Source organism: Rhinoraja longicauda, chromosome 37 (assembly GCF_053455715.1).
Source record: "Rhinoraja longicauda isolate Sanriku21f chromosome 37, sRhiLon1.1, whole genome shotgun sequence".
In the NCBI taxonomy this organism is placed as follows: domain Eukaryota; kingdom Metazoa; phylum Chordata; class Chondrichthyes; order Rajiformes; family Arhynchobatidae; genus Rhinoraja; species Rhinoraja longicauda.
The window spans coordinates 16,895,533-16,915,007 of NC_135989.1; the positions used below are offsets into that span (position 1 = coordinate 16,895,533).

General features: G+C 48.1%; 1 protein-coding gene across 14 annotated transcripts in view; it reads left to right on the top strand.

Annotated features, from left to right (window-relative positions):
* Positions 1-19,475, top strand: part of LOC144610619 (adhesion G protein-coupled receptor L1-like) — a 455,971-nt gene that overhangs the window by 251,122 nt on the left and 185,374 nt on the right. For all 14 annotated transcript variants that reach the window (XM_078429454.1, XM_078429459.1, XM_078429460.1 and 11 more), the window contains one exon: positions 13,725-13,834. In XM_078429454.1, coding sequence (XP_078285580.1) covers positions 13,725-13,834 — 110 coding nt within the window. The remainder of the gene's footprint in view (positions 1-13,724; positions 13,835-19,475) is intronic.

Here is a 19,475-nt window from a genome sequence, read left to right on the forward strand (position 1 = left end):
AGACCCGGACAGTGTAGGTCCAGACAGTGTAGGCCCGGACAGTGTAGGCCCGGACAGTGTAGGCCCGGACAGTGTAGGTCCAGACAGTGTAGGCCCAGACAGTGTAGGCCCGGACAGTGTAGGCCCGGACAGTGTAGGCCCGGACAGTGTAGGCCCAGACAGTGTAGGCCCGGACAGTGTAGGCCCGGACAGTGTAGGTCCCTGGAATGCTCTAATCCAGAGACTAACTCAGTGTTTAGTTTAGTTTAGGAAGGAACTACAGATGCATGGTTTAAATCGAAGATAGATAAACAAAGCTGGAGTAACTCAACGGGTCAGGCAGCATCTCTGGAGCAAGGGAGTCTGGAGAAGGGTCTTGACCCGAAATGTAATTTATTCCTTTTCTCCAGAGATGCTGGCTGACCCGCTGAGTTACTCCAGCGGTTTGTGTCTATCTTTATTTTAGTTTCGTTAGTTTAGTTTAGTTTTTAGAGATACAGGCTCCCCGGCCCACCGAGTCCGCAGCAACCAAAGATCGCCCGTACACTAACACTAACCTATCGACCTCCCCGAGGTGAGCATTGTCAACTGACCTCAGTCAGGCGAACGACAACATACAGAGACAGCAGAAGCAGAAGCAGCTTCATAACCTCTGCTGCCTCAAACACAAGAAGAAGAAGACACACTCTAGGGACAATTTGCAATCTCTGGAGGAAATCGATAGGTGATCATCATATCATATCATATATATACAGCCGGAAACAGGCCTTTTCGGCCCTCCAAGTCCGTGCCGCCCAGTGATCCCCGTACATTAACACTATCCTACACCCACTAGGGACAATTTTTACATTTACCCAGCCAATTAACCTACATACCTGTACGTCTTTGGGTTGGAACCAAAACCTCACCTACCATGTTCTCCAGAGATGCTGCCTGACCCGGTGAGTTACTCCAGCATTTTGTGTCTATCTTTTGTAAGATTTGGGAAGCTTAGTTAACAAAGATAGTTGAAGATAGACACAAAATGCTGGAGTAACTCAGCGGGACAGGCAGCATCTCAGGAGAGAAGGAATGGGTGACATTTCGGGTCGAGACCCTTCTTCGGGTTGAGAACCAGCATCTGCAGTTCCTTCCTGCACAAAGATAATTAAGGTTTGATTAGATATAAGAAGAAAGCAATGGTCAGATATTTGGTGTCACGCGAGACCTTTCCGTTTACAGGGGATGTGGGAGAGAACTTTAATAAAATGAAGTTGGGAAGACAAAGAAGGATCAGTCTGAAGAAGGGTCTCGACCCGAAACGTCACCCATTCCTTCTCTCCCGAGATGCTGCCTGACCTGCTGAGTTACTCCAGCATTTTGTGAATAAATCAATTTGTACCGGCATCTGCAGTTATTTTCTTATACAAAAAGAGGAGTTGAAATGGCCTTCGTAAGTGAGACTCCTACAACCTTTTAATGAGTTTGTTAGAAGAACGGTAGCGAGGGAAATGATAGGTCCCTACTGGGACCAAAAGGAAGATCAATGTGTAGTCCCAGGGGAAATTTGCAGCATCATAAATGAGTACCTCACCAGGAGAAGGATGTGGAGGATACGATATCAAGAGAAGGATACGTTAAGGTGGCTAAATCCCCAAGGCCTTACGGCATCTATTCCAGGATGCTATGAGAAGCAACGGAAAGATTGAGTTCTCTAACTTCAAGTAACCCCTGCACTCCCTCTCTCTCCATCTCTCCACCACCCAAGTCACGCCAGGTTCCCCTTCTAACCTAGCCCACAGCTAAACAATGGCCCGCTTCCTTTATCACTGTTAATTTTTTGCATTTGTTCTATGTTCATCTCTCCACATCAACGTCTATATCTCTCATTTCCCCCTCTCCTGACTCAGTCCGAAGAAGGGTCTCGACCCGAAACGTCACCCATTCCTTCTCTCCAGAGACGCTGCCTGACCTGCTGAGTTACTCCAGCATTTTGTGAATAAATCGATTTGTACAAGCATCTGCAGTTATTTTCTTATACTTCAGTCTGAAGAAGGGTCTTGACCCGAAACGTCACCCATTCCTTCTCTCCATAGATGCTGCCTGTCCCGCTGAGTTACTGCAGCATTTTGTGTCTATCTTCAGTGTAAACCAGCATCTGCAGTTCCATCCTACACTTAACTCCGCCAAATCCTGGCTGACCTTACAGCAGTTTACAATACAATACAATACAATATATCTTTATTGTCATTGTACAGGGGTACAACGAGATTGGGAATGCGCCTCCCATACGATGCAATGATTTAATTAGCTAGTCAGTATTAATTTAAACAACCCAATGAAACAAATTAGAACAGTTTTAAAACAGAATAAAGTGCAAGTAGATCTGTGCCGGTTCACTGTGCGATGTGACCATCCGGCTCAGCAGGACCGGTTCATAGCAGCTATGGCCCTGGGGATGAAGCTGTTCCTGAGTCTGGAGGTGCGGGCGTAGAAGGCCTTGTATCGTCTGCCCGATGGTAGAAGTTCGAACAGACTGTTGCAGGGGTGTGAAGAGTCTTTGTGGCTTTTCTGAGGCATCGTGTGTTGTAGATGCCCTCCAAGGCTGGTAGCTGTGTTCCGATGGTCCTCTGCGCCACCGTGCCACACCAAAATTGACTTGGTGATAGATCAAGGGGTGTTTTTCTGACTGGAAATCTGTAAGAGTGGTGTACCACAGGGATCAGTGCCGACACCATTGTTGTTTGTCATGTAGATAAATGGCTGGGTGAGAATGGCAGTGGACAGATTAGTCAATTTGTTGATGACATAGAAATTGGTGCAGAAGTCTGGAGCCAAGCTTTCTCCGGGTGCTCCGGTTTCCTCCCACACTCCAAAGATGTTCAGGCTTGTAGGTTGATTGGCCTCTGTAAATTGTAAATTGTCCCTAGTGTTTAGGATAGTACTAGTGTACGCTGGTCGGCGCGGACTCGGTGGGCCGAAGGGCCTGTTTCCGCACTGTATCTCTACAAGTCTAAAACAAAAGTTACAGTACAGCTACCTTTTGGGTACTGTGTACAGTTCAGGTCGTTCTGCAATAGACAATAGCTGCAGGAGGAGGCCATTCGGCCCTTCGAGCCAGCACCGCCATTCAATGTGATCATGGCTGATCATTCTCAATCAGTACCCCATTCCTGCCTTCTCCCCATACCCCCTGACTCCGCTATCCTTAAGAGCTCTATCTAGCTCTCTCTTGAATGCATTCAGAGAATTGGCCTCCACTGCCTTCTGAGGTAGAGAATTCCACAGATTCACAACTCTGTGACTGAAAAAGTTTTTCCTCATCTCAGTTCTAAATGGCCTACCCCTTATTCTTAAACTGTGGCCCCTGGTTCTGAACTCCCCCAACATCGGGAACATGTTTCCTGCCTCTAACGTGTCCAACCCCTTAATAATCTTATATGTTTCATATAAGGATGGATGCTATTAAACTGGAACGAGTGCAGGAATTATTTACGAGGATGTTACTGTTTGAGTTTATGGATGGGACAGGTTTGGAGGAGATATGGGCCAAACGCAGGCAGGTACAACTAGTGTAGATGGGACACGTTGGTCAGTGTGGGCTGAAGGGCGCTGTGAGGTAGCAACTCTACCGCTGTTCCACTGTTGCTGGCATTCCTCACGGAGTGACTGATTGCCAACAATCTATGTGCATTTACAAGCCCAACATGAGACTTGGTGACGCAGTTGTTGAGTTGCTGCCTTGCAGCGCCAGAGACCCAGGTTCGATCCTGACCACGGGTGCTGTCTGTACGTTCTCCAGCTTGTACTCGCTGGAATTTAGAAGATTGAGGGGGGATCTTATAGAAACGTACAAAATTCTTAAGGGGTTGGACAGGCTAGATGCAGGAAGATTGTTCCCGATGTTCGGGAAGTCCAGAACCAGGGGTCACAGCTTAAGGATAAGGGGGAAGTCTTTTAGGACCGAGATGAGAAAGTTTTTTTTTACACAGAGAGTGGTGAATCTGTGGAATTCTCTGCCACAGAAGGTAGTTGAGGCCAGTTCATTGGCTATATTTAAGAGGGAGTTAGATGTGGCCCCTTTGGCTAAAGGGATCAGGGGGTATGGAGAGAAGGCAGGTACGGGATACTGAGCTGGATGATCAGCCATGATCATATTGAATGGCGGTGCAGGCTCGAAGGGCCGAATAGCCTACTTCTGCACCTATTTTCTATGTTTCCCTGTGACCTGCGTGGGTTTTCTCTGAGATCTCCGGTTTCCTCCCACACTCCAAAGACGTGCAGGGTTTGTATGTTAATTGGCTTGGTATAAGTGTAAATTGTCCCTAGTGTGTGTAGGGTTGTGTTAGTGTGCGGGGATCGCTGGTCGGTGCCGACTCGGTGGGCCGAAGGGCCTGTTTCCGCGCCGTATCTCTGAACTAAACTGCCTCCCTTAGCGTGGGGTTACAATTCCACTTCATTTGCTCTTTCTCTCTCCCCCCCCCCCCCCCCCCCCCCCCCCCCGGTGTGACTGTGCAGTGTCGATATCTTCCAGAATGTTCTGTCTTCACTTCAGGTTTGTGATCATCCCACACGGGTATTGTGTTGGTTTGAATGATCACGTTGTCTCCTAATAATATCGGAGTCGGTGAGTGCAGAGAGAGGCAGCAAAGGGTGGCGGGGAGAGGCAGCCGGGACAAGGGGCAGGCAGACACACAGCAGAGAGATTGTCAGATGAGGTAGATGGAACAAAAACCGAAGGTGAGGCTCCAGACAAAGCCACGGCGGGTAAACAGATTGCAAGCGAAAGGATCGCTGAGAGCCAGCGCACAAACTCAGCAGAAGAGATGAGACATGATCCGTGAAGGCATTGAAAGATGCTCAGTGATGGAGCAATTCAAACGTGCACCCATTCCCAGATTGTAATCACAGATGCTATCAGATCGATCTGTTACTAGTGACAGCAAGATGGATCGAGAGAGAGAGAGAGAGAGAGTGGGAGAGAGGATGTAACAGAGAGTCGTAGGACGTAGTGAGGGAGGAGAGGGAGAGAGAGAGAGGGGGAGAGAGAGAGAGAGAGAGAGAGAGGAGGGGGAGAAAGAAAGAGAGGGTGAGGGAGAGAGAGAGGGAGAGAGAGAGAGAGAGGAGAGAGAGTGGGAGAGAGGATGTAACAGAGAGTCGTAGGACGTAGTGAGGGAGGAGAGGGAGAGAGAGAGAGGGGGAGAGAGAGAGAGAGAGAGAGAGGAGGGGGAGAAAGAAAGAGAGGGTGAGGGAGAGAGAGAGGGAGAGAGAGAGAGAGAGGAGAGAGAGTGGGAGAGGATGTAAAAGAGAGTAGAAGGGAGGTAGAGAGAGAGAGAGAGAGAGAGAGAGAGAGAGAGAGAGAGAGAGAGAAGAGAGAGAGAGAGAGAGAGAGAGAGAGAGAAGAGAGAGAGAGAGAGAGAGAGAGAGAGAGAGAGAGAGAGGAGGGGGAGAAAGAAAGAGAGGGTGAGGGAGAGAGAGAGGGAGAGAGAGAGAGAGGAGAGAGAGAGTGGGAGAGAGGATGTAAAGAGAGTAGAAGGGAGGTAGTGAGAGAGAGAGAGAGAGAGAGAGAGAGAGAGAGAGAGAGAGAGAGAGAGAGAGAGAGAGAGAGAGAGAGAGAGAGAGAGAGAGAGAGAGAGAGAGAGAGAGAGAGAGAGAGAGAGAGAGAGAATAGAAAGGAGGTAGTAGGGGAGAAGGAGGGAGAGAGGGAAAGTGAAATGTAGAGAGAGAGGGGGGAAGAGAGAGAGAGGATGAAAAAGAGAGAGGAAGGGAGGAGGTGGGGAGAGAAAAAGAGAGAGAGAAAAGAGGAAGGGGTGCAGAGAAGGCTGTGACAGAGAGAGAGAGAGGGAGGATGAAAAAGAGAAATAGAAAGGACAATGGGGAGAGGTAGAGGTTGTGAGAGAAAGAAGGAAATGAGGCAAGAGAGAGAGATAAGAAAGAATAGAAAGGAGAGAGAGGGAGAGGAAGACGTGAGAGTGGAAGCGGTTGGAGAGGAGAGGGAGATGTTGAAAAGGAAATAGAAAGAAGAGAGGAAGGAGTCAGAGTATGAAAAAGAGAGAAGTAAAGAGGAGGAAGGGGAGAGGTAGTTGTGAGAAAGGAAGGAAGGAGAGAGAGAGTGAGATGGAGAGAAAGAGAAAGGATGGATGAAGAGGGATAATAAAGGGGATGGGGACGAAGAGAGGAGATGGAAGGGATGGAGGAGGAGAGGGAGCTGAGAACAGAGGCCATGGGAGCAGTCACCACCAGTCACTGAATCCACTCCTCACCACTCCTGGCAACAGGAATGTTCCTGACACACTACACACCTCCACTGTGGAGGAAGACAGCACGTTGGCGCAGCGGTAGAGTTGCTGCCTTACAACGCTTACAGCGCCAGAGACCCAGGTTCAATCCTGCCTACGGGCGCCGTCTGTACAGAGTTTGTACGTTCTCCCCGTGACCTGCGTGAGTTGTCTCCGAGATCATCGGTTTCCTCCCACACTCCAAAGATGTACAACTTTGTTGGTTAATTGGCTTGGTGTAAATGTAAATTGTCCCTTAGATGTGGCCCTTGTGGCTAAAGGGATCAGGGGGTATGGAGAGAAGGCAGGTACGAGATACTGAGCTGGATGATCAGCCATGATCATATTGAATGGCGGTGCAGGCTCGAAGGGCCAAATGGCCTACTCCTGCACCTATTTTCTACACACCTATACTCGCTGGAATTTAGAAGACTGAGGGGGATCTTATTGAAACATATAAAATTCTTAAGGGGTTGGAGAGGCTAGATGCGGGAAGATTGTTCCCGATGTTGGGGGAGTCCAGAACCAGGGGTCACAGCTTAAGGATAAGGGGGAAGTCTTTTAGGACCGAGATGAGAAAACATTTCTTCACACAGAGAGTGGTGAATCTGTGGAATTCTCTGCCACAGAAGGTAGTTGAGGCCAGTTCATTGGCTATATTTAAGAGGGAGTTAGAGGTGGCCTTTGTGGCTAAAGGGATCAGGGGGTATGGAGAGAAGGCAGGTACGGGATACTGAGTTGGATGATCAGCCATGATCATATTGAATGGCGGTGCAGGCTCGAAGGGCCGAATGGCCTACTCCTGCACCTATTTTCTATGTTTCTATGTTTCTATGTCCCTAGTGTGTATAGGATTGTATTAATGTGCGGGGATCGCTGGTCGGTGTGGACTCGGTGGGCAGAAGGGCCTGTTTCCGAGCTGTATCTCTAAACTGTGCTCTGTCAGAGTGTTCTGACAGCTCATTAGGACCCAGAGCATGCTTTCTTTCATAAACCCATCACTTCACATTATTTTAATACATAAAATTAATTTACAACCTATGTCTTTAATTATCAATAGATGCTTTTCCAAATTGATGTGCAGTTCCGGAAATCAATTTGAAAAGCTTTGGATGAATTTGTCCAACGTAAGCGGACATTGAGTGATTGATTTGTTAATTGGTTTATGCATTAATTGCACTTGCAGTTCCTTAATGGGACAATGGCAATGATTCATGACTCACAGCTTTGCCCTCAGTTGAATAGGTTGTTGGTTGTTTGGAAGGCATGGTTCTCTTGCACACGCAGAGTTAGAGATACTCCTTCTGCAAGGTTGTGACTGATCCACTCTTTAACTGTTATCGTATGGTATTAGTACTTAATTTGGCACCTTTACTGAGGTGCAGTGAAATTCATTTTTGTATACAGTTCAGTACAGTTGTCAAACACTTTAATTCTCCTTCCCATTCCCACACTGACCTTTCTGTCCTAGGCCTCCTCCATTGTCAGAGTGAGGCCCAGCGCAAATTGGAGGAGCAGCACCTCATATTTCGCTTGAATCTTATCGAAACCTATAAGATTATTAAGGGGTTGGACACGTTAGAGGCAGGAAACATGTTCCCAATGTTGGGGGAGTCCAGAACAAGGGAGCAAAGAGGTCCTTCTGCAGTTGTAAAGGGCCCTAGTGAGTCCGCACCTGGAGTACCATGTGCAGTTTTGGTCTCCAAATTTGAGGAAGGATATTCTTGCTATTGAGGGCGTGCAGCGTAGGTTTACTAGGTTAATTCCCGGAATGGCGGGACTATCATATGTTGAAAGACTGGAGCGACTAGGCTTGTATACACTGGAATTTAGAAGGATGAGAGGGGATCTTATCGAAACATATAAGATTATTAAGGGGTTGGACACGTTAGAGGCAGGAAACACGTTCCCAATGTTGGGGGAGTCCAGAACAAGGGGCCACAGTTTAAGAATAAGGGGTAGGCCATTTAGAACGGAGATGAGGAAAAACGTTTTCACTCAGAGAGTTGTAAATCTGTGGAATTCTCTGCCTCAGAAGGCAGTGGAGGCCAATTCTCTGAATGCATTCAAGAGAGAGCTAGATAGAGCTCTTAAGGATAGCGGAGTCAGAGGGTATGGGGAGAAGGCAGGAACGGGGTACTGATTGAGAATGATCAGCCATGATCACATTGAATGGCGGTGCTGGCTCGAAGGGCCGAATGACCTCCTCCTGCACCTATTGTCTATTGTCTATTGATCGATGAACTCAGTGGGCTGAATGGCCTGTTTCCATGCTGAATCTCTAATCTGGGCATTTAACAAGCGTTTAGATAGTCGCATGGATAAGCATGCAATGAAAGGAAATGTATCATGTGCAGGCAGAGGAGATTAACTAATCATTTTTCTCACAATTAGTTCAACTCATTTAAAAGACATTTGGACAGGTACATGGATAGGAAAGGTTTAGAAAGAATATGGGCCAAACGCGGGCAGGTGGGACTAGTGTAGAAGGGGCATCTTGGTCGGAATGGGAAAGTTGGGCTGAAGGGCCTGTTTCCATGTTGTGACTCCTGTTCGGTATAGACATTGTGGGCCGAAGGGCCTGTTTCAAAGCCTATTCACTGCACTCTCTAAATGGCAAATATATCTCATCTCTACACAATTCTCCAGATGTGATCTCACCCAAACCCAATATACTGTAATTGTGTTAAGACATCATTACCTTTTAATCAAAGCCCTTTACAATAAAGACCAACAAATCATTTGCTTCCTGATGGCTAGCCCATATATTAACCATCAGTGATCAGGACACCCAGGTCTCGCTCATTACCAACACTTTTCAATCTCCCAACAGTTAAAAAATACTCCACCTGCAACAGACACAAACAGCTGGAGTCACTCAGCGGATCAGACAGCATCTCTGGAGAAAAGTAATAGGTGACGTTTCAAGTCAAGACTCTTCTTCTGACAGAGGACTCTCGGTCTGAAGAAGGGTCTTGACTGGAAATGTCACCTATTCCTTTTCTCCAAAGAACGTTGGGATAGTCCCTGCCTCAACTGCCTCCTCTGGCATCTCGTTCCATACACCCACCACCCTTTGTGTGAAAAAGTTACCCCTCAGATTCCTATGAAATATTTTCCCCTTCTCCTTAAACCTGTGTCCTCGATTCACCTACTCTGGGCAAGAGATTCTACTGTGCGTCTACCCGATGTGTTCCTCTGGTGGTTTTGTACACCTTCTCTGAGCTCTCTCTCTACCTGTGTGCTTAATGTCATGAAATTCTTGGATATTTAATGATCCACACTTAAATCCTGCCTTCTGGGAACGACTGCCATGCCAGCCAGCTGACAGCTGTTGTCTGCCAGAGTTTACTAAAGCTTCACATTTCACTCTGAGCCAGTTGTCAGGGTTCTGCACATCATTGCATTATAAAGCTTCAAACTGCTGCATTCCCGGCTTGCCCGAGGCATTAGTAATGAAATAATCTTATTGTTCGCCTCCAAGGTGCTTCTTCAGTGAAATGTGCATTTGAACAGTCGAGCTATGATACAATGACAGACTCACTCAACTAACCCAGCCTTTCAGACATTGGGTCGGGATAATCACAGATGAATAATTAGAGGAAAAGTAGATTTGAGCTTCACATGCCAAGGTAGTTTGGAAGTATTTGCATTTATACAGAGGCTCTGACACTCTCACCGTCCTTCTCTCTTTACCTTTCACTCTCGTCCTCTTCCTTTCTCCTCTTTCTGCCACTTTTGTTCTTTCTCTCTCCCTCCCCTCTTTCTCCCCCTTCTCTCTCCCTTATTCTCTCACCATTTGTCACTCTCATGCCCTCCCTCTGTCTCTCCCTCTCATGTCCATCTCTCTCTCTCTGTCTCTCTCTCTCTCTCACACTCCCTGCTTATCTCAGTCTGTGTCTCTCTGCCTCTCAGTCCACCTGCCTCTCTGTCTGTCTCTCTCTCTCTGTGTCACTCTCTCTCTCTCTGTGTCACTCTCTCTCTCTCCCTTCTTATCTCAGTCTGTGTCTCTCTGCCTCTCAGTCCACCTGCCTCTCTGTCTGTCTCTCTCTCTCTGTGTCACTCTCTCTCTCTCTCTGTGTCACTCTCTCTCTCTCTGTGTCACTCTCTCTCTCTCCCTTCTTATCTCAGTCCGTGTCTCTCTGCCTCTCTGTCTGTCTCTCTCTCTGTGTCACTCTCTCTCTCTCTGTCACTCTCTCTCTCTCTCTGTCACTCTCTCTGTGTCACTCTCTCTCTCTCTCTGTCACTCTCTCTCTCTCTCTCTCTGTGTCACTCTCTCTCTCTCCCTTCTTATCTCAGTCCGTGTCTCTCTGCCTCTCTGTCTGTCTCTCTCTCTGTGTCACTCTCTCTCTCTCTGTGTCACTCTCTCTCTCTCTCTGTGTCACTCTCTCTCTCTCTCTGTGTCACTCTCTCGCTCTCTGTCACTCTCTCTCTCTCTCTGTCACTCTCTCTCTCTCTCTGTGTCACTCTCTCTCTCTCCCTTCTTATCTCAGTCCGTGTCTCTCTGCCTCTCTGTCCACCTGCCTCTCTGTCTGTCTCTCTCTCTGTGTCACTCTCTCTCTCTCTCTGTCACTCTCTCTCTCTCTCTGTCACTCTCTGTGTCACTCTCTCTCTCTCTCTCTCTGTCACTCTCTCTCTCTCTCTGTGTCACTCTCTCTCTCTCCCTTCTTATCTCAGTCCATGTCTCTCTGTCTCTGTCCACCTGCCTCTCTGTCTGTCTCTCTCTGTGTGTCACTCTCTCTCTCTGTGTCACTCTCTCTCTCTCTCTCTCTCTCTCTCCCTTCTTATCTCAGTCCATGTCTGTCTGTCTCTGTCCACCTGCCTCTCTGTCTGTCTCTCTCTCTCAAAGAACTATTGATGCTGGTTAATGCACAGCTGGAATAACTCAGCGGGTCAGGCAGCATCCCTGGAGAAAATAGATAGGTTCAGTCTGACCCGAAACGTCACTTATCCATGCCCCCCAGAGATGTTGCCTGACCCACTGCGTTACTCCAACACTTGGTGTCTTTCTTACACTGTATCTTCTCTGAGATTGATTTGGTGGTGGAGAGGGAGAGTTATTTACTGAATCACCCACACAGTTCTTGCCTGAGGAGCGTTGAAAAGCTTTGTCAGTCATCATAGATAATCGTGAGGTCGAAACAAAGAACTACAGATGCTGGTTTATATCAAAGATAAACACAAAATGCTCAGCAGCTCGGGAAACATCTCTGGAGAACATTGGTAAGTTCAGTCTGAAGAAGGCTCTCGATCCAAAACGTCACTTATCCATGTTCTCCAGAGATGCTGCCTGACCCGCTGAGTTACTCCAGCACTCTGTGAAACGTCACCCATCCATGTTCTCCACAGATGCTGCCTGACCCACTGAGTTACTCAAGCATGTTCAGTTCAGTTGAGTTTATTGTCACGTGTACCGAGGTACAGTAAAAAGCTTTTGTTGTGTGCTAACCAGTCAGCGGAGAGACAATACATGATTACAGTCGAGCCATTTACTGTGTACAGATAATGGAATAACGTTTCGTGCAAGATAAAGCCAGTAATGTCCGATCAAAGATAGTCCAAGGGTTATCAATGAGGTAGAAAGCACTTTCTGTTTATTTTTCATGTGTACGGTATATATATAAAATATATGTCACAGTCTGTCCTGTTCACTCACCTGCCAGCCACGCCCACCACGTTAAGCCAACTCCCCTCACCTGTTCACTCACCTGCTCCAGATCACCAATCAAGCCAGCATATAAACCCTTCCTGCACACACACACACACACACTCTCTTTGCCAGATTGTTCTTAGCCCTGATGCAAGACTCTCCGCCATTCTCTCTCGGACTGATTTCCCGCTGCCGACCCTGCCTGCTCCCGACCTTCGTGCCTCGTCGTAGCCCTGGTGAACGCCTCAGTCTTCTGTCCCCGACCACGTGTGCTGCATTTGGGTCTACCTGCGGTCTGTTACAGTATGTATGTGTGTAGCAAAGGACTGCAGATGGTTTAAATCGAAGGTAGACACAAAATGCTGGAGTAACTCAGCAGGTCAGGCAGCATCTCTGGAGAGAAGGAATGGGTGACGTTTCACAGAGTGCTGGAGTAACTCAGCGGGACAGGCAGCATCTCTGGAGAGAAGGAATGGGTGACGTTTCGAGTCAATGCCCTTCTTCAGACTGATAATTCAGTCGGTATATATGTATATTTTGTATGTGTATACATCCACACACTGAACTTATTTTCTCGTTTATCATATTGTTTACAGTGTACTCTGTTTATATATTCTGTTGTGCTGCTGCAGGTAAGAATGTCATTGTTCTATCTGGGACATAGGATGATAAAATACTCTTGACTCTTGAATGTTAGTCTGGAATCAACAAATATATTTAAAATGAATTAAAAGGGAAATAAGTGACAAATAAATTGTGGAACAGCACCACAAATTCCAGGCACACCACAATCCTTAAGGTTCAACCATGAATTCAACAAATTCAGCCAATAGCCAATAGACAATAGGTGCAGGAGGAGGCCATTCGGCCCTTCTAGCCAGCACCACCATTCAATGTGATCATGGCTGATCATTCTCAATCAGTACCCCGTTCCTGCCTTCTCCCCATACCCCCTGACTCCGCTATCCTTAAGAGCTCTATCCAGCTCTCTCTTGAATGCATTCAGAGAATTGGCCTCCACTGCCTTCTGAGGCAGAGAATTCCACAGATTTACAACTCTCTGACTGAAAAGGTTTTTCCTCATCTCCGTTCTAAATGGCCTACCCCTTATTCTTAAACTCTGTCCCCTGGTTCTGGACTCCCCCAACATTGGGAACATGTTTCCTGCCTCTAACGTGTCCAATCCCTTAATAATCTTATATGTTTCAATAAGATCTCCTCTCATCCTTCTAAATTCCAGTGTATACACGCCTAGTCGCTCCAGTCTTTCAACATACGACAGTCCCGCCATTGCGGGAATTAACCTAGTAAACCTACGCTGCACGCCCTCAAGAGCAAGAATATCCTTCCTCAAATTTGGTGACCAATCTTCTCTGGAGCTTGATTTGGTAGTGGTAGAGGGAGATTTATGTTCTGACCCTTCTTGGGCATGTTGAAGAGATTGATTTCGCCAAGCGAAAATGTATTTTATAACCCTGCGCTCCCCTACTTTGTAGAGAGGCGGAGAGATCGGTCTATTTATTGAACATCATCCGCCAGAGTTGTGAACCTGTGGAATTCTCTGCCGCAGAAGGCAGTGGAGGCCAATTCACTGGATGTTTTCAAGACAGAGTTAAATGTAGTTCTTGGGGCTAACGGAATCAAGGGATATGAGGAGAAAGCAGGAACGGGGTACAGAGTGTGGATGATCGGCCATAATCATATTGAATGGCGGTGCTGGCTCGAATGACCGATTCCTGCACCTATTTTCTATGTCTCTGTGTTTCTATGTTGCTATATCATCGTAGATGGTCACGTTTGCAGATCCCGTGGCTAATTGGTGTTGTCTTGTGGTACAGGTGCAACAATCGAACGCAGTGTGTGGTGGTGGCAGGATCGGACGTGTTTCCCGACCCGTGTCCTGGGACCTACAAGTACCTGGAGATCCAGTATGAATGCGTCCCCTACAGTAAGTAGCCACTCTGCCTTCCTCTTTCTCTCTCACTCTCTCACCATGTGGCCCTGTGCCCTTGTTGAGGAGTTGCCTCATGGTGTGGTTGTCCTATCACCTCCAGCACCAGGTTCTGTGGGTGGGGTGGGGTGGGGTGTGGAGAGGCAGCTCTCTGACCACTGGGGGGGCCAGCATGGTGCAGGCGGACAGACCAGCCCCATGATAGATCCTGTGGTTCGATTGGATTCAGCAGGATATGCATCTGCCATTTCTGCCTTCCCTTGCAGATGCTTGCTTGGGCAGCGTTGAATCTTCTCGATCACAACCACCCTCCCCCGAGACTAATGGCTGGCCTTGCTTGGTGTTTGCTGCTAACTCTATCCTTCTAACCCTGCTCACCACTTCTTTTCAAGGCTCCTTCCTCCTTTTCCTCCTTTCTTCTCCTCTTTTCTACCCACAGCGCAGCGCGAAGAGGACTCGGCAGCACCAGCGGATGGGGGGGGGGGGGGGGTGGGGTTGGAACCATGAGTTGGGGCCTGTTTGTGTTGTGTAATTGGAGTGGGAGGCAGGGTGGGGGGAGGTTAGGTCCTCTTGGCACGTGATGCCACCTAACGGTGTAAAGAGACTGGGGTTCTGTGTCTGCCGGGGTCTGATAGTGAGAGACCCCCCCCCCTACACCCACAGCCCCAGCCCTGGGTGACCAAGGGTCCATGTTCCCCCAGACCTCGAGGGCGCAAACATCTCTCCCTAGTCTCGGCCCACAAGGCCCAGTCTGATGGTGAGTTGTCAGCACCTCCCTGGTACAGTGTGGAGGTCCACCATACCTACACATCCCAATGTCCAAGGCACTGTCTGATAGGGAGACCTCCACCCCAGCCTAACGCAGGTGCTGGAGATATCGGAGGTCCAAGCATCTGATAGGATGTCCAACAATCCCAGCCCAAATGGCACAGTCTGACAGGGAGTCCACTCCCAACACCATCCCTCCCAATGTCCATAGGTGTTCATACGTGATAGGAGCAGAATTAGGCCATTCGGCCCATCAAGTCCACTCCACAATTCAATCATGGCTGATCTATCTCTCCCTCCCATCCCAGCACAAATGGTGAAGCTTGTCATTTAGATAGTTTTGTCTAGCTCTGTTCAGAGAGACAGCACGGAAACAGGCCCTTCGGCCCACTGAGTCCGTGTCGATCAGCGATCACCCCGCACACTAGTTCTATCCTACACACTAGGGACAATTTACAGAAGCCAATGAACCTACAGACCAGCACGTCTTTGGGATGCGGGATGAAACTGGAGCTCCTGGCGGTCACGGGGAGAACATGCAAACTCCACACAGACAGCGCCCGTGGTCAGGATTGAACCAGGGTCTCTGGCGCTGTGAGGCAGCGGCTCTACCAGCTGCTCCACTGAGCTGCCCTAATAGCAGCTGGGGCTTCCAGTGGAGCTGCTTTGACCTGGTGGCCAGTGGGTGGTAGGTTCGAGACCCACTTCAGAGACACATAGACCAACTTCAACTGAGGATGGTGGGCATTCGACTGAGGTCTCCTGTGAATGTAGAAGATCTCACTGCATTTAATGCAAAAAACATGCATCTTAGCTGCTGCTAAACGTGGGCCTGATGACATCCATCTGCTCCTTTATAAATCTCAGACTACCTGGCCAGGATCACATTGCTGTTTGTGAGAATTTACTGTGTGAAGGTTGGAGTGTCTTTCCTCCTGTGCAATAATTACCACACTACACAACGAAGAAACAAGAAACTGCAGATGCTGGTTTACCAAGCAAAGACTCAAAGTGCTGGAGTAACTCAGGGGGGTCAGACAGCATCCTAGAGAACATGGATAGCTCACGTTTCAGGTCAGGGCCCATCCCCAATTTAAAGGGCCTCCAGTGATGTTGCCCGACCCGCAGAATTACTCCGGCGTTTTGTGTCTTCTACAGAATTGGGCGCAGCGGTAGAGTTGCTGCCTCACAGCGCCAGAGACTCGGGTTCAATCCTGACCACGGGTGCTGTACGTTCTCCCCGTGACCTGCGTGGGTTTTCTCCGGGTGCTCCGGTTTCCTCCCACACTCCAAAGACGTACAGGTTTGCAGGTTAATTGGCTTTGGTAAAATTGTAGATTGTCGCCAGGGTGTTGGGTAGTGTTAGTGTGCGGGGATCGCTGGTCGGCGTAGACCCGGTGGGCCGAAGGGCCTGTTTCCACGCTGTATCTCGACTTGCAGAATTGAGTGTCTAAATGCGCTACATAAATGCAGGTTTAATTTAGATTAGTTTATTGTCACGTGAAAAGATTTTGTTGGGCTCCAACCAGTCAGCGGAAAGACAAAACGTGATTACAGTCGATAGACAATAGGTGCAGGAGGAGGCCATTCAGCCCTTCGAGCCAGCACCGCCATTCAATGTGATCATGGCTGATCATTCTAAATCAGTACCCCGTCCCTGCCTTCCCTGACTCCGCTATCCTTAAGAGCTCTATCTAGCTTTCTCTTGAATGCATTCAGAGAATTGGCCTCCACTGCCCTCTGAGGCAGAGAATTCCACAGATTCAGAACTCTCTGACTGAAAAAGGTTTTCCTCATCTCAGTTCTAAATGGCCTACCCCTTATTCTTAAACTGTGGCCCCTTGTTCTGGACTCCCCCAACATTGGGAACATGTTTCCTGCCTCTAACGTGTCCAACCCCTTAATAATCAGCCGAGCCGTCCACAGTGTACAGATACAGAATAAGGGAATAATCTGAATAACATTCTTTCTTTTGAAAATGGTTCTTTCTTTTATAAATGGGGGCGTTGCATCCTTTGACAGCACATCGTTCTGGTTGCACAGCTGATGTGCAAAAAATGAATTACACAGCAATTGCTGCCAAAACCGTCAATTATATGAAGTCTCTGTCGCACAGCGGAGAAGTCTAACCTATAGAATGTTAAAAAAACCACCAGTGAGTTGAAGGTAGACACAAAATGCTGGAGTAACTCAGCGGGTCAGGCATCATCTCCGGAGAGAAGGAATTGGTGACGTTTCGGGTCTGGAGAAGGATCTCAACCCTGAAACGTCACCCATTCCTTCTCTCCAGAGATGCTGCCTGACCCGCTGAGTTACTCCAGCATTTTGTGCCCATCTTTGGTTTAAACCAGCATCTGCAGTTCCTTCGGACACAGTGTGTTGAAGAAGGCAGGTGGAAGGTTGGAAGGCTATACGCCTAGTAGGGGCCAATAGAATAGTAGAAATAAGGAACTGCAGGGGCTGGTTTACATGCTGTCCCAGAGATCATTGAGGTTTCTTCCACGTATCTCAAGCAGGTTGGTAGGTTAATCGGATGCAGTAAATTGCCCCTGGTGTGTAGGTGAGTGGTGAAATCCAGGGAGAATCGATGGGAATGTGGGGGAATTCAATGGCAGTAGTCAAAGTAGGTGCTTGATGGTGGGCATGGAATGATGCTGCCTGACCCGCTGAGTTACTCCAGACCTTTGTGTCTGTCTTTGCTTTAAACTGGCATCTGCAGTTCCTCCCCACACACTAGGTAAGAGATAGAAACATCGAAACATTGAAAATAGGTGCAGTAGGAGGCCATTTGGCCCTTCGAGCCAGCGCCGCTATTCATTGTGATCATGGCTGATCATCCACAATCAGTAACCCGTGCCTGCCTTCTCCCCATATCCCTTGATTCCACTAGCCCCTAGAGCTCTATCTAACTATCTTTTAAATTCATCCAGTGAATTGGCTTCCACTGCCCTCTGTGGCAGAGAATTCCACAAATTCACAACTCTCTGGGTGAAAAAGTTCCTTTTCACCTCAGTTTTAAATGGCCTCCCCTTTATTCTTAGACTGTGGCCCCTGGTTCTGGACTCCTCCAACATTGGGAACTTTTTTCCTGCATCTAGCTTGTTTAGTCCTTTTATAATTTTATACGTCTCTATAAGATCCCCTCTCATCCTTCTAAACTCCAGTGAATACAAGCCTAGTCTTTCAAATCTTTCCTCATATGACAGTCCCGCCATCCCGGGGATTAACGTGGTGAACCTACGCTGCACTGCCTCAATATCAAGGACGTCCTTCCTCAAATTAGGAGACCAAAACTGCACACAGTACTCCAGATGTGGTCTCACCTGGGCCCTGTACAACTGCAGAAGGACCTCTTTGCTCCTGTACTCAAGTCCTCTTGTTATGAAGGCCAACATTCCATTAGCTTTCTTCACTGTCTTGGCATCAGGTTCGGCACTGACATTGTGGGGAAAAGGACCTGTTCTTGTGCTGTACTTATGTTCTATTAATAGTGGAAAGGTCAGGGAAGATGGTTCCGACATGGATCTGAAGAGGCCTTTAAGGAGATAGCAAGGAAGATGAATTGCAGGAGCATCTCAGGTCCTGTGAGTTTGAACGAGATTCCTGACAGTTCTCCCTCTGATGGCCGGTACCCGGGCTAAAGGGAATGAGTGGCTTGGATTGCTGGAGGAGTTTGCAAAGGGAACTGCGTCATTGGAAAGATTCATAAGGACAAGGAGGCTCAGTTTTGATCATTGGGGAAACAATAGGAAATGCGGAGAAAGCGAATTCACGAAGCAGGCGTTAGCTGAGGGAAGGAGATCTTATGGAACATTGGGGTGAAACGGTGGCACAGCGGTAGAGTTGCTGCCTTAAAGCGCTTGCAGCTTCGGAGACCCGGGTTCGATCCCGACTACGGGTGCTGTCTGTGCGGAGTTTCACGTTCTCCCCATGACCCAGAGATCTTCGGTTTCCTCCCACACTCCAAAGACGTACAAATCGAAGGTATTTATTCACAAAAGACGTACAGGTTTGTAGGTCGATTGGCTTGGTGTCTGTGTAAATTGTCCCTAGTGTGTGTAGGATAGTCTTAGTGTGCGGGGATCGCTGGTCGGTGCGGACTCGGTGGGCCGAAGGGCCTGTTTCCGCGCTGTATTTCTAAACTAAACTAATCTTAGAAAATGGGAAATGGGGGGACGTTTGGGCAGCAAATTCCAGAGCTTTATCTCTGGGTGGTGAAGCCTCACAGCCAAGGAAACAGTAGTTAAATTTGTGGATGTCCAAGAGGTCAGATTTTGGAAGGCTCATGACACTACAGAAGATTGGAAGGGTAGTGGAAAGATAGGGAGAGGCAGGACCAAGGTGAAAACAAGGATGTGGCTTTTGAAATGATGCTGCTGGACCGGGGGCTGGTCCATGTTAGCGGGCAAAGGGGTTGTGGGGAGAACAAGGATGAGTTGGGATATGGGCAACAGCATTTTGAACGAGCCGAAGAGCACACTGCAATGCCTGTTGGTCAACAATTAGAGTCATGAACTGATACAGCGTGGAAACAGGCCCTTCAACCCAACCTGCCCACACCGGCCAATATGTCCCAGCTACACTAGTCCCACCTGCCTATGTTTGGCCCATATCCCTCTAAACCTGTCCTATCCATGTACCTGTCTAAATATTTCGATTTATTTAGATTTTTTTAGATTTTTTTAGATTTAGAGATACAGCACGGAAACAGGCCCTTCGGCCCACCGAGTCCACGCCGCCCAGCGATCCCCGCACACTAACACTATCCTACACACACTAGGGACAATTTTTTAAAAACATTTACCCAGTCAATTAACCTACATACCTGCACGTCTTTGGAGTGTGGGAGGAAACCGAAGATCTCGGAGAA